This window comes from Ahaetulla prasina, chromosome 3, assembly GCF_028640845.1.
Source record: "Ahaetulla prasina isolate Xishuangbanna chromosome 3, ASM2864084v1, whole genome shotgun sequence".
Taxonomy (NCBI): domain Eukaryota; kingdom Metazoa; phylum Chordata; class Lepidosauria; order Squamata; family Colubridae; genus Ahaetulla; species Ahaetulla prasina.
This window is the reverse complement of record NC_080541.1, coordinates 141,317,030-141,341,376: the sequence shown is the minus strand read 5'-3', so window position 1 is coordinate 141,341,376 and position 24,347 is coordinate 141,317,030. Positions and strand designations below refer to the sequence as shown.

At 39.6% G+C, this 24,347-nt stretch overlaps 1 protein-coding gene across 1 annotated transcript in view; it reads right to left on the bottom strand.

Moving 5' to 3' along the window:
- OLFM3 (olfactomedin 3) overlaps positions 1 to 24,347 on the bottom strand; it is a 208,956-nt gene that overhangs the window by 47,464 nt on the left and 137,145 nt on the right. The window contains exon 2 of the mRNA XM_058178506.1: positions 5,307 to 5,453. Within this exon, the coding sequence (XP_058034489.1) occupies positions 5,307 to 5,453 (147 nt within the window). The remainder of the gene's footprint in view (positions 1 to 5,306; positions 5,454 to 24,347) is intronic.

The window sequence follows — 24,347 nt, the reverse complement described above, 5'->3', positions numbered from 1 at the left end:
GGCAGTGATGGCAAACTATTTCTATACTATTGCCAAGAAAACAGCATTCGAGTATTTCTCCAAGAGTTGAAGGAGTCTTTATCGTTACTAAGAAATTAAGGGGACTGGAAGCTGATCATTACGTTGCAATACTGAACAGAGGTGTGGAAAGTAAGAAAGAGGATTTTGATGGAGATTTACATGATCTGTTGCCCAGACCAAAGGGGCTGGACTCTTGGAGCATTTGAAAAATCAACATTACAGGAAGGCTAAAATTAGAGGAGGCTTTGATTGCTGGGCAGATCATTTACTGGAGTTATCTTAGGGATTCATCCTCATCTTCGCCTTTCCATTTCTCCTTCTACATTACTGCCTAACAGATCTGAGGATTTCTAAAGAATCTGTGAAACGGAACACTTACAAGCAATGCAAAATGAAAGCTTTGAGGAAAAATCACGTGCCAAGGTGTTATTTCAGGGAGGAACCAGGGACTATTTTATAGCAAACATAGCTTGATTGTTGATGCTTTTCGTGATAAAACAAACAATTGGTCTCTTAAGATCTTTACTTCATTCTCCCATCCCGCAAGTAACAGCAGTTTAAATCATTTTGTTTCTGCAATTGGAGTCATAAAATTTAGGGAGTTATTGAGAATTGGGGGGGGGAACCCCGTTTATATGCAGCAAGTGCAAGTCTGGCATGTATTGTATTATCATTCCTGAAAACAATTGATGGAGTTTAATAGCTTAAGCCTATTCAGCAGATTGAAATAAAAGGGTGGTTTAGACTGTATTCCAGCTAATGGTTGAACTGAGTAGAGAATTGGATCTTTGGATTTTCTGCAGGCATTGGTCAATAAAACAATGACCTTTGTAATAGTATTATAAACAGGGATGACACTTGTTTTTTTTTTTTAATTTGGAGACGTTACCAAATTTGCATTGCATGGCAATATTTAACAATGCTTGTTGCCCTGGGCGAGACCCAGAAACATTACTGTAAATAAAGATTCTAAAGGCTGACCAGTTTCCCATTTCTTATTTTTAATTATAAGAACCTTACAAAAATTAAGTTGCCTAACCTTGTTGTAGGAAAAAAAGGTGATAATGGCAAGAGGTTGCGCATCTGGCTGAGCTTGTCTGGCCTCAGTAACTACATTGGTAGGGCCTCCTTTGTAGAATAGACTAGAATAGAATAGAATTTTTTTATTGGCCAAGTGTGATTGGACACACAAGGAATTTGTCTTGGTGCATACGCTCCCAGTGCAGTGGTGGGTTTCAATTTTTTTTGCTACTGGTTCTGTGGCCGTGGCTTGGTGGGCATGGCATGGCTTGATGGGCGTGGCAGGGGAAAGGATACTATAAAATCTCCATTCCCGCCCAACTCCAGGGGAAGGGTACTGCAAAATCCCCATTTACTCCTGATCAGCTGGGACTTGGGAGGCAGAGAATAGATGGGGGTGGGGCCAGCCAAAATTTTTACTAACCGTTCTCTGAACTACTCAAAATTTCCGCTACTGGTTCTCCAAAACTGGTCAGAACCTGCTGAAACCCACCTCTGTCTCAGTGTACATAAAAGAAAAGATATGCAAAGGGAGACTGCCTTGAAATAGCAGGACTGGGATGTTGAAGGTCTCTTGGGAAGTAGAGGTAAACCACATACATACACTTGTGAAGAAAACTGCATGGATGTGCAGCCCAGTTTGATTGGCATAACAAGGAGAACTCAAGGAGTTTAGTATTTGTGAGTAAGCACAATTATTTATTTCTTTTCAATGAATTATTCAATGCAGACCTTATGCATTGGTTCATGCTGAAGTAGCTAATGGAATTTGAAAAGGCACACACACAGGATAAAGCAAAATGTTAAAAAGGAGTAACGCTAAAATAATCTAACCACTAAAATCCTAGCTGAAGAGATGTGTTTCAACTGCTCTCCCAAAAAGTGGACAGGATGGAGGTTTGGTGAAAATCTGAAAGGAAAGTATGAAAATCATGGTGTGATAGGCTTTTATTAGCTTTTGTTGCATACAGTGATTATCTGCATCAAAATATGACTGTATGTATACTGACTATACAGAGGCTTAAATGCAGAAAGTGAGTTTTCTCTTCTACTCTGGCACACCAACTCTCCAATGAGTTGGCTGAAACTGATAAGAATGTTCTTCTTTCAACTTGAAGACATTAACCCAACAAGACAGACACAGACTTCAGAGGATAATTAGAACTGCAGAAAAAACAATTCCTACCAACCTGCCTTCCACTGAGGACATGTACACTGCACGAGTCAAAAAGAGGGCTGTGAAAATATTTACAGACCCCTCAGATCTTAGACATAAACTGTTTCAACTCCTACCCTCAAAACGACGCTATAGAGCATTGCACACCAGAACAGCTAGACATAAGAACAGTTTTTTCCTGAACGCCATCACTCTGCTAAACAAATAATTTCCTCAACACTGTCAAACTATTTACTACATCTGCACTACTATTAATGTTCTGCCTCCGTCCCCACTTTGGAGTAACTAGCTGGCCTACAGCCAGTGGATTCACGGCTCCTATCAGTCCTGGCAAAGAAAATGCAGCCTCCTGCCAAAAAAGTTCAGAGTAAGACTTCAGCTCACTTCAAAACGGTTCAGCTAATTTGCTTCCCGTGGAACTGAGAGCAGTCCCAAAGCTCCTTATATATCCTGTGGGGTGGGGCTCCTGCTCCACCCTTCCCTTTGATGATGCCGCCTCTCTAATCTTCTGAAGTGTGGGTCGATCCAGGCTTGATTAGTATTATTATCAGCTGCGTCTGAAGGCGTAGCCTGAGGAAGGGAGGAATCGGGATGTTGGCCTCATTACGTCCTCCGACTGGCCTGGTTCTGGCTTCTGGAGCCGGGCCAAAGGAATCGATGCTTCTGAGGTAAGCCTTACCGGCCCTTCCCCCTCACTCTTGGAGTCACTTTCGGGCAAGGGGCCAGGTTCGGGGGCTGGAGCTACAACAATTAATCTTCTTAGCGTCTCCCATCTCCTTCCACTTATGACTGTATGACTGTAACTTTGTTGCTTGTATCCTTACGATTTATACTGATATTGTTCCCAATTGCTTATTTGTACCCTATGACTATCATTAAGTGTTGTACCTTATGATTCTTGATGAACGTATCTTTTCTTTTATGTATGCTGAGAGCATATGCACCAAGACAAATTCCTTGTGTGTCCAATCACACTTGGCCAATAAAAAATTATATTCTATTCTGTTCTGTTCTGTTCTATTCTATGACTACTGATCAAAGAGAAGAGGACAAATCAGGGGACCTGATGGAACATGCTTATTCCACCCCAAAGCTTCTGACTCTCCAAAAATCACCTCTATGAGCAGGATGGTGAGCATAAGCTAACACCTTTTTCTCAAAATGGTTGGGTGGAGAAAGTCATGTTATTGAATCCTCAGTCAGAACTAAGATTGTAGTACGGGATGAGGAATGCAGCAGAAAGACTAACTATAAAATTGCTCTGTCGGTCCCCAAAGCTTGTTGACACAAAATGTCATAAAGGTAACAACTGGACTCTTGGTGACTTCTTGACCATGTCTTTCTCATTGTCAACGGTATGGAACTGGTTTGCTACTGCCTCCTTCTGGCACATTGTGTTTTTTTTTAATTATTTATTTACTTCCCAGCCCTGTATTGTATTTCCTTACAAACCCCTCATCCAATTACTAACAGGGTCTGGCCCATCTTTGCTTTTATAATCAGGCATTACAGTCAGTTCATATTGCTCAGCAATTGCTTTGCTGGATCACTCCAATGCTTTAACTGGTTTACTGCCTTGTTTGGACTCATTGGTAAGATGGAATCAAGAGCATTGCAGCCAGGAGATGAGAATGTAATATGGTACTATCTGTGTCAGGAATGATTAATGACAAAAGACACCAAAGGCAGTGAGGGCTGATTGGAATTCAGCAAGGCCAGGCCAATGAATCATCCAGAGATGCAACAAATAGAGTACTATAGCATAGCCACAGCTACTGTATATCTAACTAAAATTATTTCCCCACAAATTCTGGTGGGATTCTTTGGTAATTTTAGGGGCTACTTTCAGGATGCCCTTGCCAATTAAAATTAGGCTTTTTCTCAAATTGAAGGAATCTCTATACAATACAGCAATGCTCTCACTAACACTGTGTGTCTGGTTTTTACATCATTAATTGAACGGCTCAACTGTAGACTTTCTTATTAGCCTAGGATTTTAGATCCTAGAAGTTATAATTTAGATTTATGGACTCTTAATGTCCATTACGTTCTGGATATTTCAGGGAACTTCTGATATGGTACAAGTTATAATTCTAAAAAACAGGTGAGTAATTGGACCCTGAATGAGTCCATAAGGATTTAATGAATTAATTTCTTACTGCATACTAAGATTTATTTCATGGAATTTACTGCAACTGTGCTGCTTTGAACATTACCATTTTATTTTAGATTACTAAAATTAAACTTGCCTAATCATCATTAGAGTCTTTATTGTCCCATTCCCAGCAATTTCTGTTTTCAGGACAACATAACAAAATAAATTACATCAATGAACCAGAATGTTTTGTTTCTTTGCTTTTGTTTGTAACTGCTTTTTTGCTGCTTATAGAAATATTTTCATATAAATACTTATTAGAGAGACTGAAAGCACTGCAAACATACATTCTCACTTCCCAGAAATTAATGGCAAACTTGGTGCATAATCATTTTTTGACTTATTATCTTATATATTCTAGAAAGTGCTTATTGTAGCGCGGTTGAGCATTACATGGAGAAAGTGGTTAAGGGGAAACTTTTTAAAATTGAAAACACATTATTTGTATAATGGAAAGACAGAGTTAGTGGGGGAAACAAATCTCCATAAACACCTTAATTTGAGAATGGACTGACTGCAGCTTCAGGCCTGCAAATGAGCCCTGGGTGATATTTTTAAATCCAATATCCCAATACTTTGAGATGGAAAATACATTGAAACAGCAATGTGTGTGCCCTCAGAATAGTATTGCTGCGGTTTAGGAAGCATATAAAAGTTGTCTGCTCAAAAAGAGGAGGGAAATATTTTGGAACCCAGTTGCTTGCATCGTAAATCCGTGCTCTCTTTAAATCAAGGTTTCCCAACCAAGGCAACTTTAAGACATACGGACTTCAACTCCCAGAATTCCCCAACCAGCATGGCTGGCTGGGGGATTCTGGGAGTTGAAGTCCGTAAGTCTTAAAGTTGCCATGGCTGGGAAACCCTGCTTTAAATATTATATTTTCTCTGCCTCTCTGAACAGATCGATCAAAGGAACGCAATGAATATGCTCACCTTCTCAAGCAGTTGCCTTAACTGCCTGCTCTTAGCATCCCTGGAGCATAAGTTTTGTTCCGGTGCAACCACAGTACAAATGCATCGTCCATCTGGGTCTTGTGCAGAACTATAAACTTGCCACCCTTCTTTGGGACTGATTTGAGTCTGAAAAGAAAGCAACAACAAGGTGTAGTAAGTGATGAGCTGGTACTGATGGAAATTGAACATTGGAGTGTTCTTTGCAAACGACTCCCCCCTCCCCCACAAAATCAATCAATGTCTTGGAAAATAAAGATGCTTAAGAATGCATAATTGCTTTAGAAAAGATGCATATGGTATCAATAACATCTTATTGATTGATTGATTGATTGTATTGATATAGCCGCCTATCTTCCAGCCAACTCTTGGGCGGATCCCAATCAAATATTTTTTTTAAAATAATCCATACAAAATCATTTTAAAGCTATAGAACGGTTAAAGGGTAAAACGTTCAAAACAACAAAAGTCTAATACCAATCCAGGCTGGGGTGGCTAAAACGCTGAGCTTGTCGATCAGAAAGGTCGGCAGTTCGACGGTTCGAATCCCTAGTACAGGTCTCCCACATGAGCAGGGGGTTGGACCAGATGACCTCCAAGGTCCCTTCCAACTCTCGTTACTGATTGTAATGTACCAGCATCATGCCTGGGTGGGTGGGTGGGGGGAAGCCAATTCTTTAAGGCTTTACAGAAGGCTAAAGGGGTGGAACTGGATTTGTTTAATGACTGTATGATTTACTTAACAACATAGCTGAATTTCAGGTGGTAAGATTTTCCTTAAGGCGAGGGCTGCCATACAAAAGGAACCCCTTCCTAGTTCCCATTAGATGACAACATTTGCAGGAAGGAACCAGGAACATGGTTCCTTCACCTGGTAAGATGGGATCTGCTTCGAGAAAGGCTGTCCCATGGGTAGCCTGGCCCTGTGCCCATGCAGGGCTTTAAACGTAATGACCAAAAATGGGACAGTCACGGTCCTGCATATTCTGCTGATGCCATTTCTCCTTCTTTAGTTTAAACCAGGGGTGAAGTCCAGCAGGTTCTGACAGGTTCTGGAGAACCGTTAGCGGAAATTTTGAGTAGTTCAGAGAACTGGCAAATGCCATCTCTCGCTGGCCCAGAGTGGAGAGGGAATGGAGATTTTGCAGTATCCTTCCCCTGGAGTGGGGTGGGAATGGAGATAAATAAAGGGGTATATATATCTAGATGCTATTGCTATCCTTACTTGTTTAACTTATCCCATTACACAAAATTATTGGCAGAAAAAAAAAGGAGAAAACCAATATATCTGCTTTGTATATTTGTAGCTTAATATCTGGTCCACCTATCTGTAACCTCCAAAATTCTTATTAGCCAGCCTATACTGGATTTGTGAAAATATCTGGATTTGTGAAAATATCTGGATCACTTGAATAACGGTAGCAAAATATGCCCTCTTTAATCTAGAGGTGGTGAAGGAGATGGAGGGTAGCTGTACTTTCTTAGCTATTTTAAAATGGCTACCACAGGCTACGTGACCGTGATATTTATTTATTTATAAAATTTACTGGCCGCCCATCTTACCATATTGCTAGAGGAAATGAGGTTAAACTAAGTTTAAATGAGGTTAAAACCCTGCCCAAATTTTATTTATTTATTTCTTTTAAAAAAGAGGTGCTTTAAGCCTGCTGGAGAACTAATACTCATATTTCATTAATTACTGCAGCAGTAATAGATGTAGCGGCTGCAGTAGCGGTGGCTGCAGTACCAGTAGTTAACAGCAACAACGGCAGTAATAAAAATGCTGTTCAGCTGCCAAATCTTGACAATCCTGGGGAGGATTCCACAGACCACAAAAGACAGGGGACACAGTGGGGACTGAATTCATGGCCACCCTGGCCAGACTTTTTGTTTTTATTCTCAAATGGAGTAAAGTTTAAAACAAACTACATATTCCTGTCAAAGACTACTTCAGCTTTAATTGCAATAATACAAGGGCAACCAATAGATTTAAACTTAATGTTAACCGCTTTAATCTAGATTGCAGAAAATATGACTTCTTTAACAGAATCATCAGTGCTTGGAATACTTTACCTGACTCTGTGGTCTCTTCCCATAATCCTTAAAGTTTTAACCAAAAACTTTCTACTATTGACCTCACCCCATTCCTAAGAGGACCATAAAGGGCGTGCATAAGCGCACAAACGTGCCTACCGTTCCTGTCCTATTGTTTTTCTTTTCGTTTTCGCGGGTGTTTGTATGTAGGTCTTTGGTTATTCGGGTTTTCTCCCGTGTAACATTGGCGACGTTTCGACGAAGTCTCATTCGTCATCTTCAGGCTTCAGGCTTTCAGTGGAAAGAAACAGCTGCAATCACACATTGCTCCCAGAAGCACGAAGCTGAAGCCTGAAGATGACGAATGAGACTTCGTCGAAACGTCGGCAAGTCACTTCCAATTTTACGCGGGAGAAAACCCGAATAACCAAAGACCTACATCTATCTATCTATCTATCTATCTATCTATCTATCTATCTATCTATCTATCTATCTATCTATCTATCTATCTATGCTTATACCTTTATATACTATATAACCTTTCTGTATGATAGTTACATATATTGTTGTGACAAAATAAATAAATAAAAAATAAATAAATATTTCTTTGCTCATCCCTTTCCTTTTCCTCCTTGTGACTCCCTTCCTTTTTCTGGTTCCAAACATTATCCTCACTAAACTCTTTGCCTCTGTTCTGTCTTCCTTTCTGACAAATTAATGGGCAACCGTTGCCCTTTTATCTTGTAACTGTGCTGTTTCTTCCTCATTGTTTGTATTTATTGCTGTTTTACCTGTTTTGACTTTAGTAAACCACCTTGAAATCGCTGATAAAAGGCAGGCCAATAAACAACATGTCTGTTTTAATTGGAAGCCTCCTCCCCATGGGCCAAATGGAGGCAGTGACTCCAAGGTGGGATTCAGAGCAGTGAATCAGTTTGATTTTCCTCTGCACAGATGCGTCTTTTGCTTTCTTGCAAGCAAGGAACGTAGGCAGCTCTCTCCATCTAGCTGACATTTACTTAAACAAGAAAGTAGGGGCAAAAACGTGTGCCGTTTCTTTCAGGAGAATACAGTCTAGCTAGCTGGCTCCCAAGAGTCCTAGAAACCACTCACTGATCTGTGAAAGCAGATGGAGGCTTCCCTAAAATGTTATGGGAAGTACACCAAACATATTTTTCTTACATAAGATCCTCGCTGTTAATTTATATTAGCCATATTCTTTCATCTAGTCTAGATTTGCCTAATTTTGTGGTGGTTCTTCACAATGTTGGTAATGAATCCTTTCTACTCCCTAATGTTCAGCCGTTCTAAAAATGCCACTTTTTTCCCTCTCCCAAAATTTAATAAAGGGTCATATTTATACTGATGCACCTAATCACGAATTGACATAATGATATTATGAGAGACATAATCGCCCCTGCTCTTCTCCTCTCCTGCAACTGGCATTGAAAGCATCCTTGACCAAGTCAAAGGTACACTGAGTCTCAAATCTAATCACTCAGTACTTAATATCCATGACTTTATTCAATTGCCTTTTAAGCAGGTTCTGATAGGTTCTGGAGAACCGGTAGCGGAAATTTTGAGTAGTTCGGAGAACTGGCAAATACCATTTCTGGCTGGCCCCAGAATGCGGTGAGAATGGAGATTTTGAAATATCTTTCCCCCAGGACTGGGGAGGGAATGGGGATTTTGCAGTATCTTTCCCCTGGAATGGGGAGGGAATGGGGATCTTGCAATATCTTTCCCCCAGGAGGGGGGAGGGAATGGGGATTTTGCAGTATCCTTCCCCTGGAGTGGGGAGGGAATGGGGATTTTGCAATATCTTTTCCCCAGGAGTAGGGAAGGAATGCGGATTTTGCAGTATCCTTCCCCTGGAGTGGCAAGGGAATGGAGATTTTGCAGTATCTTTCCCCTGGAGTGAGATGGGAATGGAGATTTTGCAGTATCCTTCCCCTGGAGTGGGGAAGTGGGCATTATCCTTCCTCTGCCACGCCCACCAAGCCACATCCACAGAACCGGTAGTAAAAAAAAAATTGAATTCCACCATTGCTTTAAGGCCATACATACTGATGACTATTGATCATATCTTGTTGTAGCACAATCCACACAATACAGGTAGCCCTTGACTTATGACCAGAATTCAAATTTCCATTGTTAAGCAAGGCAGTTGTTAAGTGAGTCATGCTTGATTTTATGACTGTTTTTGCCATGGTTTTCAGTGAATCACTGCAGTTGTTAAGTAAACAACGCAATCTTTAAGCAAATCTGTATCACCCCCCATTGACTTCTTATTGGAAGCCAGTTGGAAAGGTCGCAAACAGTGACCATATGACCTGTGATGCTGCAGTCGTCATACATACATGTGAGTTGACAAGCACTTGAATTTTGATCACGTGACTGTAGGAATGCTGTGATGGAAGTTAATGCAAGTACTGGTTGTAATTTGAGAACTACTTGTAATTATGTACTATATTACAAATATTTTTTTTAAATACAATATTGTGAATTTCCTGATCATTTCAGTGAATGAACCTTGGCCTTAATGTTTGGAGAGAGGGAGAACTTCTGTCTCCCTGCTATGCATGGATTTTAAAGAGACTGATACTTTCTTCAGTTGCCTTTTTTAAAGTTAAAAGTCTCCAAAGTGGTTTTTTTTTTCCCTTTTAAATTAAGGAGATCTTTTTCCAGAGTTATCATATCCCTTTTCAAATGTGGCAATCAGAATTACACAAAGTATTCCAGAGATGGACAGACAGATCTATCTATCTATCTATCTATCTATCTATCTATCTATCTATCTATCTATCTATCTATCTATCTATCTATCTATCTATCTATCTATCTATCTATCTATCTGTGTAATGTTTTCAGTTTTATTTTCAATACCTTTCCTAATGAATTGTAGCATGGACTTTATATTATTCACAGCTGCTGCACTGAGTTGATATCTTCCTGAAACTATTAACTATGAAATTAGTAATTTTTCTGCATTGCTGTGCATAAACATCTAACATGAATTGCATTTGCCGTTTGGTTAACCAATCACCAGTTTACAGATAACTGAACACCACAGTTGTTAAGTGAACAGAGTGGTCATTAAGTGAATGTTATGGTTGTTAAGCAAATTCATTTTCCCAAATGGGTGGGTTTTTTTGCTGGAAACCAGAAGTAAGTGCAAGAAACTGGCAAAAATATATATATATCACAAATTGTGATCCTGTGACCACAGCAGTGGTGAGTTTCAATTTTTTTTACTACCGGTTCTGTGGGTGTGGCTTCGTGAGGGTGGCATAGCTTGACGGGCGTGGCTAGCTGGGTGTGGTAGGGGAAGGATACTATAAAATCTCCATTCCCACCGCACTCCAGGGGAAGGATACTGTAAAATCTCCATCCCCTCCCCAATCCAGGGGAAGGTTACTGCAAAATCTCCATTTCCTCCCAATCAGCTGGGACTTGGGAGGCAGAGAATAGATGGGGGAAGGACCAGTCAGAATTTTTACTACTGGTTCTCCGAACTATTCAAAATTTCCGCTACCGGTTCTCCAGAACTGGTCAGAATCTGCTGAAACTCACCTCTGGACTACAGGATACTGCAAACAGCTGTAAAAGTGAACTGGTTGCCAAGCATCCAAAATTGGGTAATGTGACCATGAGTGTGTTACCATGTGTGGCCATTGTAACTTCAAAAATTGGTTATAAGTAGTTCTTGGGAGATCAGTCATAACATCATACACTTCTTAAGAGAACAGTCATAAGTGGAGGACCACCTGTACAGTGATTCTTCTGGAGCTCTTCATTATCATATTTGGCTTTCATCCCCTGAATATTTTGGCACATGTCTCAAAGATGCTTGTTCAAGATGCAACTGGACTTTCTTGTTTTTCTTAGAAGACGTTTCGCTTCTCATCCAAGAAGCTTCTTCCGTTCTGACTGGAGGGTAGGGAATGGAAGGATTTGTATTTCTTGCAGACAGCTGGTCATTTGCCTTATTTTTAGAGAGTCATTGAGACCACTTAGAGGTTTGTCTGTGTCCTCAGGGTCACTGAGTAGTGCAAATGGGATGGAATCTTTTTGGAACTGCATTTTGGAACATCTTGTAAGAAAAACAAGAAAGTCCAGTTGCCTCTTGAAAAAGCACCTTTGGGATAACCAGGCCCTGGATCACTGAGAATCTCCCTGGACATTTTGGCACATGCAGATGTAGCCAGTTCAATGGATAATTTAAGTCAGGATAATTTATGAACATGTTAAAAGCATTGGTCCTAACATGGATTCTTAAGTGATCCCACTTCTTTCTCCATTGGGAACTATGCATTTATTTGTTCTCCTTACTTTCTATGTTTAACTCGTTGGTAACCCATAAAAGGGCAGAACCTCTTATGCCATCAAAAAGGAACTTACAAAGATACTGTTGTAAGAAACCTAGGGAATTATTATTTTTTTTAAATTTCTAGGATGTAACAATGGCAGAGTCACCTGAACTCATGTTCCTGTTGATATTCTTCTAAAAAAACCAACACTTTAGAAGGATATTGGGGAAGGATTTATTTTATGGATAAACTCAATTTCCCCCCCTCCTTGCTTTATTTCTTTATGTGCTTAGTTATTTGTTCTTTAAGTGTTTTCTGTGAATTTCTCCAGAACAGATTTTTAAGATGACCAGTCTATAATTTTCTGATTCTCTTATTATCTTTTTCTAAAAATTTGACTTCATTGGCTACTTTCAAATTCCTCTGGTACTAAGTTTAATTTGAGAGACTGGTCCAGGGGTGAAATTAAAAAAATTCCCCTACCGGTTCTGTGGGCGTGGCTTGTTGGGGGAGGTCATGTGACTGGGTGAGTGTGGCCAACTCGACGTCACTCACATCGAGAGGCTCCTCACCAGCCCCTCCCCTCCTAGCCACTCCTTGTCACGAATGGCAGGAAAATGGGGAGGGGAATATTCCTTCCTACCATCCTTCCCCCGGTCTGTGCTGAGATTGAGGAATGGATGACAGGCAGGAAAATCCCCTCCCCCATTTTCTTGCCTTTCACAAAAATGGCTCCATTCCAGCTGCTCCCCCCCATCCCCCTCCCTCCTGGGGACTACCTTAAAGATACAGGCTGCAGCAGCTCCGTTGTGAATGGAGGGAGAAAAGTTAGCATTCTGTCTGCTGCTTCTAACGTTGAATTCTGTGCAATATCGAGCGGCCGGAAAGGTGAGCGGTGACTGGCAGTACATGGGTGGGGCCAAAGAGGGGTAATTACTACCGGTTCGGCGAACTGGTGCCCATAATCCCTAGCGATTCGTCCAAACCAGTCCAAACAGGTAGGATTTCACCCCTGGACAGGTCACATATTTTTATTAACTCAGCAATTTCTCATCTGAGCTCTTTCCAGAGTGCTTGGGTAGAAGCCATTTGAGCTCAACTAGTAGTCAGCAAAGCGTCCCAGGATGTGTGTGTGCGTGTGGGGATATTTAAACCCATGTGGACTACTGGTTAACTGGTTATAGTAGCGGCATAGTAACTGCATGACTTTTCTATGCAGCTTCTGATTTAGAAGCTTTTGAAAATATATTACAGGCAAATATACTCCAGAAAACTCCTGCCCTGGATCCCACAGTAGAAGTTTTCAGTAGATTTTTCCAATGTTCCATTCAAAAAACATTGCACGAAAAGCACATCAATGTACCTACCAAATCAAACATGTCAATGCATCAAATTCAACCCACAATGGTTCTGTAATATATTTCATTCAATCTTCAAACAGATCAGGCACACTTGAATAGATATGACCTTTTAAGTTATGCTGAAGTTCTTTTTCAAATATGAATGCTTGATCCCGGGTTAATTTGTTTAATAAAAGACAAACCATCTGTAGCTGACCAAGGGTGGGTCTATAGGGTAGACCTTTTCATTTCTAAGGCACCACAGCAGCAACAGGGTTCCCTCCCCCCCACACATCAAACATTTGAAAACATGTACTATTGAATGCAGTGTAGTATCCTGTACATTTAGAAGACGAGCATCACATTTCAATGCAGTGTTGAAATGGAAGGGGAAGTAAACATTTGAAAGTTCATATACTGTATGCCACAACTGTACAATTGTGGAAAAGTTGGAAGATTAAGTAGATAATTTTATGTTCTTAAAGAAACAAAAACAACAAGACAGGGGCAGCAAACACAGCACAGCCTCTGGAATTTGTTCTGATTTCTTTATCAGCAATAGCCATAGGAAATAGGCGTGTTGAGAGAGAGAGAGAGAGAGAGAGAGAGAGAGAGAGAGAGAGAGAGAGAGAGAGAGAACCACTGCTTTGAAAGAAGAGTCCAAGAGGCTATCTATGTTAAAATTAAAAGCCCTGTCTCAATAGAAGGGGAGGGATACAACAGCACTATCTCCTGTTTACAAGTCAGTCTTTTAGCAGTCCCAAGATAGTTCCATGCATTTGGAACTACTCTGATACGGGTACTCTGAGGACACAGATTAATCCCCAACTGGTTTCAAGGATTCTCAGTGCATTAACAACTGGCTGACTGAAACGGGAATAAATCCTTCCTTCCCTACCAGTTAGTTAGAACTGAAGAAGCTTCCCAGAGGAGGTGAAATGTCTTCAGAAAGTCCAGTTTGTTTGAAAAAACAAAAAGCACCTTTGAGACAACCATGATGACCTGGATGGCGGAGAATCTCCATAGACATTATATAGTGAAGGTAATAAAGTAAAGGTGAAGGTTTCCCCTTTTCAGTCGAGTCCGACTCTAGAGGGTGATGTCATCTCTCTTTCTTAGCAGAAGGGAGCCAGCATTGCCCAAAGACATTTTCTGTGATCATGGGGCCAGCATGACTTTATGCTGAGGCGCACAGAACGCTGTTACTTTCCCATCAAAATGGTACCTATTTATCTACTCGCATATGCATGCTTTTGAACTGCTAGGTGGGCAGGAGCTGGGGCAAATAACAGGAGCTCACTCTGTTGGATGGTACTTGGGTCTCAAACCCAGGCTGTCAGCTTTCCAGTTGACAAACTCAGTGTCTTTAACTGCTGAGCCACTGCGAGCCTTGTGAAGGTAATAAATGACACGCCTAGAATAAACAAAATGCTCTCCTATATTCCTAAACTACATATAGATCAAAAGTTATAGATCTCTTCATTCCAAACATATTTAAGGAGTTATTTGGAATTACGGAGAATCCATTGACAGCTAACTTTTAAGAAATAATCAGATGAAATGAAATGTCAAGAGAATTGTATATCCCAAAAGTGAAACATAAACCTCATCTTTTCTGTTAAACTTTTTAAAATATATTTTTTCACTTAAGTAAGATTTCAGGATGTTATGTGCTGGTAATATTGCTTTCAGGATATTATATGCTGGTAATATTGCAAAGGATATTAGCATTGAACACATATGATTCATTATGCTATCCCTTAGAGATGCATACTCTCCTATGCCTTAAAAACATCTCCAAGCCTGATGGACTCTCAGTTTCTTTCATCAAGAACCTCTTTCTGGTATTCACATGAAATCTACATCCCTACAATTTCAATCCCTTCGTCTAGTCCTATCTTTGGAATCTAGGAGACCAAGCCTGTTTTTTCAGGTATTTCAAAATAGAATAGAATGCTGGATATACTAGTTCTGAAATATTTCAAGGCTCTTCTCATCAAAGTTGCTTCAAATTTGCATTTTGCAGCAGAAATTCTACACTCATTCATTATACATCGGCTTCCAAGGTAATTTTGCAACTACATTTGTATCTAGCTAGCTTTATGAAAAGTCCCAGAATCATGTTCAAGTCAGTCAACCTCCAAGTTTGTACATTTATAGCATTTTGTATTATTTTAATTGGGAATGGGAGGACCGAAATTACAGTATATGCCATAATGAAAGTATGGGTGCATGAATCTTTTCTTCTCTTATTCATATCACAGGGACAATTTAAGAGTTCCAAACCATACAAACCCAGCTGCAACAGTCTCAGTTGCTACGTATCACAATATTTTGTTTTTTGTGAAAAAGCTGTCCTTTAAATATATGGAATTTCACAAAATTGAACCAATATGGCACAATAGTTATAATAGTTCTCCTCATCCAAGTATCCTCCAGATCTCATGTGACCATGAATCCAGAATGCACAGCCAGTATGGGTTTTGGAATTCTGGATGTTGTAGTGTCAATTTAGTAGAAGGGCCTTCAAATTTCAAAGGCCCAAGAGATACACCTGGTGAAGTTTTGGTTTAATATTTAGGTGTGAAACTTTTGGGATAACCTTACATGATAAGAGTATCTGTTACTCTAAGAATACAGGTGGGACACAATAACACACATAAACTCTGCTATGTTTCTCAGTTCCCTGAGACTTCATGGTTACATCAATGTACTTCTTGTAGGACTAATATGATAGCAGTTTCTGCTCCTTTCTTCCAGGATGTTTAATTTTTTCAACTTTGCAGTCTATTAAACAGCCCTGATATTGGTTAGATGTCTCCAATCCAAATAATAAAGAAGAATAGCCCTTTAGCTTTTTTAAGAATGTGAAGTTCTTGAAAAGTAGTTGCTGTCACTTATTTGTCTGAGATGCCCTCAAGCCAAGCTCAACTTCTGGTGACTACATAGGCACATCTATATTGCTTTCTTGACAACAATGTAGAAGTCATTCATCATTGCCTTTTTCTGAGAGGTTATTTTCAAGTTCCTAAACTGCTTAGGGCCCTAAAATTTCCACTAGTCTTCCATGCAAATACTAAACCAGGCCCAATTCTGTTTAGCGTCTGATCCCTGATGAGGATATCTAAGTATTACCTAGATTTCTCTAAACAGAAACGGTATTCATTTTAAATACCAGAAAAATCAAGAAGAAAAATAGCTAACATATACCGTCATACAGGAAATTCTTCTCCAAGGGTTGAATTTACGCTTTTTAAATTTTATTTATTTAAAACATTTTGTGGCCACTCATCTTAAGAACTCCGGGCAGTCCAAAATCATGTTATAAAAATAAAAATATCATACAAAATTAGATAATAAATCTGGCACTACAGCCAAACTTCCTTAGTGCAACCTACTACATTTTCTTCCAACTCCAGCTTTACTTCATCCCAACTCTTGGAGAAAAGGGCAACTATTCATGGCTTTTCAGAAAATGAAAAGGATAGAGATCTGCCAGATCTCAAGGGATAGTATGTTCGAAAAGTTATTATGGAAAAGACACATTTACAAAGTTCTGAAAGATGCAACATCTAAAGCAGGGGTGTAAAACTCAATTTCATTGAGGGCCGCATCAGGGTTATGTTTGATCTTGGAGGACATGGTCAGGGGGCGTGACCAGTTCGATGTCATTTGTGTTGGGGGCACCTGTGGTAGCCTGAGTACTCTGCCAGCGAAAATGGGCTCCCAAGCTCCGTTTTCAGCTGCAATGGCATCCTGCAACACACTGTCAGCGAAAATGGTGTTCGGGAGGGCCGCCTGCAGCCCTCCTGAGCTCCGTTTTCACTGGCAGAGGCACCGCAGGCTGAAGGTTCTTCACTGTTTCCAGGGCAGCCCCGCGGGCCAGATCTAAGCACCCCATGGGCCAGATTTGGCCCCTGGGCCTTGAGTTTGACACCCCTGATCTAAAGGAAGGGAATTGAAGCACACCTTCTCTATCTGATCTGATGGGCAGATAACCTACAGGGAGAGGCAATCCTGCCAGTAAGCTGCCAATGTAAGGTTTTAAAGGTAGTAACCAGCACTTCTGAATTGCATGCAAAAGAAAAGTGTAAACCAATGCAGTTCACATAACGGAGGTGTAACATGGACAAATCTAGGAGCACTCAGCACTGCATGCCGCTGTATTTTGGAACAGTTGTAATTTCTGGGTGATCTTCAAGGACAACCCCATGTTAAGCACATTGCTGCAGTCCAACCAAGGCATGGATGACCGTGAACAAGAGCTCCCTATCTTGTATAAAAACTTATGTTTTTATAAACATAAGCTTTGTATAATAGGAGGCAACCATAGGCTTGGGGGAACTCTGGTTTATTCTGCTCTGCACTAATTTGAGTAAAATTGAGATTTATCTATAGTTTGATAGCTGTCTTAATTCTGTGAGCCTGTGAAAACTTAGGAAGTCACAGTTATACAAAGATACATGGAAGCTAGTGATATCTTATCTAAGTCGTCCAAATACCTGATTGCATTATTATTAATTCTGTAGAATTTATTTCAATTCTGGAAAGAAATTTTATAGAAAAACTGCCTATTTAATTCTTTGTCACTGGAAGCTGGAGTCTGAGAAGTGATCACATCAGGAAGAAAAATTCCTCAAAAAGAATGAAATACGGAGAAGCTCTGTCTGAACTGCTTGTAACAACATCAAAATATCCTTTGAGACATTCCTTTGCACCGTTGCACATTCCATTTTGAAGATGTACATGTCTAATTTACAATGCAAACCAGCACATCGTATCACCTGGCTTTCCCTGAAAGCTTATAATTTTTCCAAAAACACCACACTACTAACCAGAGCATATAAAACATTTGCTAGACCAATTCTAGAATGCAGCTCGCCTGTCTGGAACCCTCACCATATTTCTGACATCAATAAAATTGAACGTGTCCAGAAATATTTTACAAGAAGAGTTCTTCATTCCTCTGAAAACAACAAAATACCTTATCCCACCAGACTTGAAATCCTAGGCTTAGAAAACTTGGAACTCCGTCGCCTTCGACAAGACCTAAGTTTAACTCACAGAATCATCTATTGTAATGTCCTTCCTGTTAAAGACTACTTCAGCTTCAATTGCAATAATACAAGAGCAACCAATAGATTTAAACTTAATGTTAACCGCTTTAATCTAGATTGCAGAAAATATAACTTCTGTAACAGAATCATCAGTGCTTGGAATACTTTACCTGACTCTGTGGTCTCTTCCCATAATCCCAAAAGCTTTAACCAAAAACTTTCTACTATTGACCTCACCCCATTCCTAAGAGGACCATAAGGGACGTGCATAAGAGCACAAACGTGCCTACCGTTCCTGTCCTATTGTTTTTTCTTTTTTCTTCTTCATATATATATACCTCCTAATATTTACTCATATATATGTTTATATACTATATAATCCTTTTTGTATGATACTTATATATATTATTGTGACAAAATAAATAAATAAATAAATAAACCAAGCAAAACAAAGTAAAACAGGCCATAAAATCAAAAGGAAGCTGAAATAAACAAGTAAATAAAACAACAATGTCCAAATAAACAAAAACCTCACCACCGCCCCAAATAGACAAGACACGAAGGTTAGTACCATCAGGCAAGCCTGCTGTTTTTATAATAACCAGATAATAAAAAGGGTCCCACTTTTCAGGCTGGTATCAAAACAGACCTATGAAGATGATCTAAAATGGCACCATCTAGAGAAGGCACTCCCTTTAAATAGCCAGATCTCACGGCATTTAGAGGTATAACAGCTAAATACAGCTTTTTACACTGGGCCTGAAATGGATTGTGAAGTGGCTCAAATAAAATATTAATGGTGTGTGCTGTTGAAATTATTGAGTCCTGGTAGGAACCTCAAAGTTCCCAAACCATTTTCAAAACTGACTCATGTATAATGTATCACAGTCATCTAAAGTATAAAGCAAAATGTATGGTTACATCTGAAAGCTAAAATTCCCTACTGAGCATGTATGGTAGGAAACTTGCTTATGCTATTTATCTCTAAATACAAGGGAGTCGTTCCACTCCTGAGTGGGAATGAAAGAAAAAAAAAAAGATTACTCCTCAATTCTGCTTTCTCAGATTTTTTTTCACTGGAAAGGAGAGGGCTTTCGGCATAAGTGCAAATTTATGTGGAATTTACTCTCCAGTTCAACTGCTCAGTAATCAGATAATGGGATGAATGTGCAGCCTACATAGATCCCATCTTGTCCTCATTCACAATTAGGTTGTTCCCACAATAATGTCTAACCAGCTTGGAAAACCTGGGCTGCTTATTTATTGATGAAACTTCCTGCTGGCCTTTTTGCCAAGCATGTCTAATAATGGCTTAATAATACATTAAGCATAATGTACAATACATAAGCTTTTGGTGGAATTGAAAAGCCCACAGAATAAAATACTGGTGATGGTGATGTTTGCTATTTAGGGAAAGCAGAAGAAGCAGCCATTTGAACAATGATTGGTGTTTCTGCTGCAGATGTAATGAAATCACATTGCCAGAAGATGAATGGTGAAAATGCCATTTTCCCAGATCCTATCTATCTATCTATCTATCTATCTATCTATCTATCTATCTATCTATCTATCTATCTATCTATCTATCTATCTATCTATCTATCCATCCATCCATCCATCCATCCATCCATCCATCCATCCATCCATCTCACAGAAATTAGACCCTGGGCAGAGCATTAAAAAGTGTTATTAAAAACGTTTAATGGATCATATGAAATGATCCAGATTCAAAGGGAAAAAGGTGATATGGAGTACACATAAGTATGTCGCCTTGTCAATAATTCCTTGAACCAAATGCATTTTTTTCCTGAACTTATTTCAGAGCAGTCCAGGGCAGCCAAGCTCTCCTCCCCACCCCACCCCCGAAAAATGTCCTAACTTCTATAAGGGGTAACAAATAGGTAAGACATGAATATCTCCACATGGTCTAAATCAGGGGTGTCAACTGACTCGTATTAATGATGGCTGCCGTGTCCTGGGGTCATTTGATCCCCCTAAACCAGCTAGTGGTACCTGAACACATTTGTAAATGGATCACAAGCTTCCTAACAGACAGGAAGCAGCAGGTGAAGCTAAGCAGAATCACATCAAATACCTGTACTATTAGCACAGGGGCCTCAAAAGGCTGTGTGTGCTCTCCCCACTTCTCTTCTCTCTCTATAACAATAACTGCATCTATTTTTAAAAGTAATCACCACAAGATCTTTTCAAATAGCTTTTCCATACATCTGGTGCATATTTAGAATGAAGAATTTCCATAGAGAAGCGTTTTGAGATTGGGAGCCCAGGCTTAAGTGATTGAAAGATCAGGCTATATTTAAGTTCCAGTGCTTCAGAGTCTGCTTTGACACTGTTTCCCACAGCTCTGTGAATTTTAGATGGGCTTCTCTTCCTAGGAAAATTGGTTCAGAACAAGCACTTGGGCTGTAACAATATCTCCCACCTTTTGTTTCTACTGCTGGCAGATTTGAATAAGAGGGGAAAAATATCAAGGAAGATTTTTTTTAAAAAAAGTATTTCTGCAAAGTTAAAAGATTGCCTGGCTCACCTCAGTAAAATGCAGAATTTCACCCTATGTGAAATGGAGGGGGAGCTTCCTTTTTGATGCATCAGATGTTAGAAGCCAAAATAAGCAAGCCAAAGGAACAGGAAGGGAAAGGAAGTCTAAGGGAACATTTGATGGGAATTTAGGTTTGAAAGGAGGGAAAGTGTTAGGCAGGGGTGAAATGGTACCAATTCGGGGTGGTTAGCGTGAACCGGTAGTGAAAATGTTACTGGTTCGCCCAAACCAGTAGTAAAAAAATGCTTTAAAAAGTAAAAAAAAATTAAATAAATTCTGACGATCATGTGGCACAGCTGGTCATCTGTACTTTTTTTTTTACTTTTTTTTAGCATTTTTTTACTACTGGTTCAGGCAATAGGTAGTAAAAAAATACTTTAAAAAGTTAAAAAAGGGTTCCAACAATCAGCTGTGACAATCAGCTGTGCTGCGCGATTATTGGAACTTTTTTTTAACTTTTTAAAGCATTTTTTTACCACCTATTGCCCAAACCTATTATATACGGCCGGCGGCCATGTGACGAGGACATACAGATGATTGGTCCGCCGGCATGGCAACTGACTGGCGGAACATTGAAGAGTGCTGATTGGCTGAGCCATTGACAGCTCTATTATAAAAGAGATGTTAGTACTGAGGAAGTTGCTCGCTCACTCAACGTTGGCTTACAAGCGAGTCACAGTTAGTGTTATTGTTAATAAAGAGTTGTTAATGGTTAACCTGCCTTGCCTCCGTCATTATGTTCTATTCTTAACCATTTACAACTCTTTATTAACAATAATGCTAACCGTTATTTTTGTGTAAAGTGTGATAGTTTCTTTTTGAGCTCTCTGTGACTCTGTGAAGTTCCTGCTTGTTGCAGGGGCCATTTTGTGTGAAGTCCAGCTGCTTTTGCATTGTGTGCGAATCAGTTGTGTAGCTTTTGTGTTATTTTTATGTAAAGTGTGATAGTTGGTTTTCCTGGTCACATGACCACCAAGTCACACCCACATACTCACATGACCACCAATCCTGGCCCACCCAGTCACATGACCACTAAGCCACACCCACCAAGCCACACCCACAGAACTGGTAGGGAAAATTTTTTAATTTTACCACTGGTGTTAAGGATTCTTGGACTCAGATTCTGATCCAAATTAGAGAAAAATGTGGAGGCTGCCGAGTCTCATTTTTCTTTTCCAAAGCTCTTGCCTAGATACAGAGTAAATTTTAGTGGTAACTTCAGCTCAAGCTGAGGAAAAGAATTAGAGGAAGGGGACTTAACAAAAATAATGGGTTTTCTTTCTGATCCCTCTTAAAAGGGGTTTGAAAGCAGAGAGAGAGAAATATCATCCCCATGATTTTTCATCCCCAGATGTTGTAATATCTACTTGTGAGATGCCACTACTGTCCTTAGAGTAATGATAACTGGCAACCTCAGTTGTTTTGTACCATATCTTCCACAGTTCTTTGCTATTGACCACGAAAGGTAATTCTAAAATATTTGAATAGTATCAAGTTATCTTTGAAGCTTACTTTAGAATTTTCAAAAGGAGGACCTTTGTTTCAGGGATATACCGGTAAATTGGCAAGCTGCAACATTTAGCTCACAACTGCTTTTATAATGGTTGTGAATAGTATGATAGAGGGCTGCATTCTAAAAAGTGGGTGGAGTCAAGACAAAAACTAAACTAGACTTTATTTAATTTTCATTTTATTTTGTAAAGTTTGTGGGCCACATAATGATAGCCAGTTTGGTCTAGTGGCTAAGGCACCAGATTAGAAAGTGGGAGATCATGAGTCCCGCCCCAGCCATGAAAGCCAACTAGGCTAACCTTGGGCTAGTCTCAGTCTCTCAGCCCAACTCACCACACTGAATTGTTTTTGTGGGAGAAATGGGAGGAGGAATATTCATATGTTGAAAATGTTTGCCGCATTGAATTATTTGTAAAATAATAAAGGCAGGATACAAATAAATAAATACATTCAGCAATTTCTTCCTGTTGCTTTGCACATTATAATTTGATAGAAGATTTTGAGGAACTTTAGGGGCTGCCCCTTCGGCTTTAAGGGTACATTCCTAGTGGAGATAAAGAGATATTGAATGGGTACAGCAACAAAAAGAATGGAAGAATAGAAACTGTTTCTTGTCCAGAGAGCTCAATGGGAGCCAAGCAAGGGCACGATATTCCATATTTGTTCACCAAAGTTTAACTAGCCAAAGTTGTTCCTGTTTGTTAGCTATGGTAGTACTTTTCTTTTTTCTTTTTTCTTTTAATTGGAAAAGTTTTAAAAAAACAAAAACATTTCCCCCCCTTTTTCCCCCCCTCCCTCCCAGAAACCCCCCCTCCGCTTCCTTCCCCCGCTTCCCGGGTCAATCACAAGGTTTATATGTCACCTGCTTGTTCATGGCATCTAACATTGTACAAACCTAACTGTTGAATTTAATAAGCATGTGTCACTTGCCCTTCTCCAATGGTGTCAACCTTGTGACATAATGTACTGAGTCCCTGGTTTTTCATGTTTCTTCAATAGGAGCTACTGATCACCTACAGCAGAGGTCTCCAACTTTTTTTTTTTTATTGAAAAAGTTTTAAAAACAAAACATTTCCTTTTCCCCCTCCTCCCAGAAACACCCCCGCTTACCTTCCCCCGCTTCCCGGGTCAATCACAAGGTATTGTTATACATAAACCAAACATAGAATAAAATTTTCCCTTCCAATCCAATTAACCTCATCCAAAGCTTTTCATCTCCCAACCCCCTCCCCATTACATAAAATAACTTCCTAATTATTCAAAGGCAATATGATATTTCTTAATCTGATATCTGTTTTGTAAATAATCAATCCATTTTTTACATTCAATTAAATATCTTTCCTGTGTATTGTCTTTTAAAAAAGCTGAGATTTTAGCCATCTCAGCCAAATTAATGACTTTCAGTATCCATTCTTCTATTATAGGTACCTCTTCTTTCTTCCAGTATTGTCCAATCAACAGTCTTGCTGCTGTTATTAAATTCAGAATCAGTTTAGTCTCAATCCCTGTACAATCCGTTATAATTCCCAAAAGGAAAAATTGTGGCAGGAACTTTATCTTCTTCTATGGTAGTACTTTTCAAGTTTAGTATAAACAAAGTTGGAGAAAAGGAAGAAGGTAAATTCACACAATTTAACTGAGAAAAAGCAAGACGTGCAGGCATTAGGTCCTGCTTTTATGAAGGTTTATACTGGGAGAAGGCAAACTTTTCTCCATCTTTTGCTTTTAGTTTCACTGGGATGCAGGTGTGGCTTCAGCAAGCCAACATTTCCTCAAATCTGCTGGGTGATGCTGCAAGGCAAGCAGAAAAGGAAATGTAGAAAGTTAGCACCCACCCCTGTCCTAGAAGAATGAAATATTTTGAGAAATATTAAAAAGGTAGAATATTATATTTCCCTGGATGAGAAATGGAGAAACATGTCTTTTTAGAGGGAAAAAGCATCCCCCACCTTTGCATAATAGCCCATAGCAGATGTCAGTACTTAAGAGATAAAGAGATAGATAGCTCTATTCCAAATACTCTCATCCAAGATCCAACACAGGAAAAAGCCATTAAGCCACAATAGGAATTACCCAACACCCTTTAAGAACACAAGCCCCTTTATTGCATCACCCCAAACTTCAACCAAACTTAGCTCAGAAAAACACCTAGGGCTTGTACTTTGCCTGTAGAGTCAGATATGACCTTTACATAACTGCTACATGGCCCC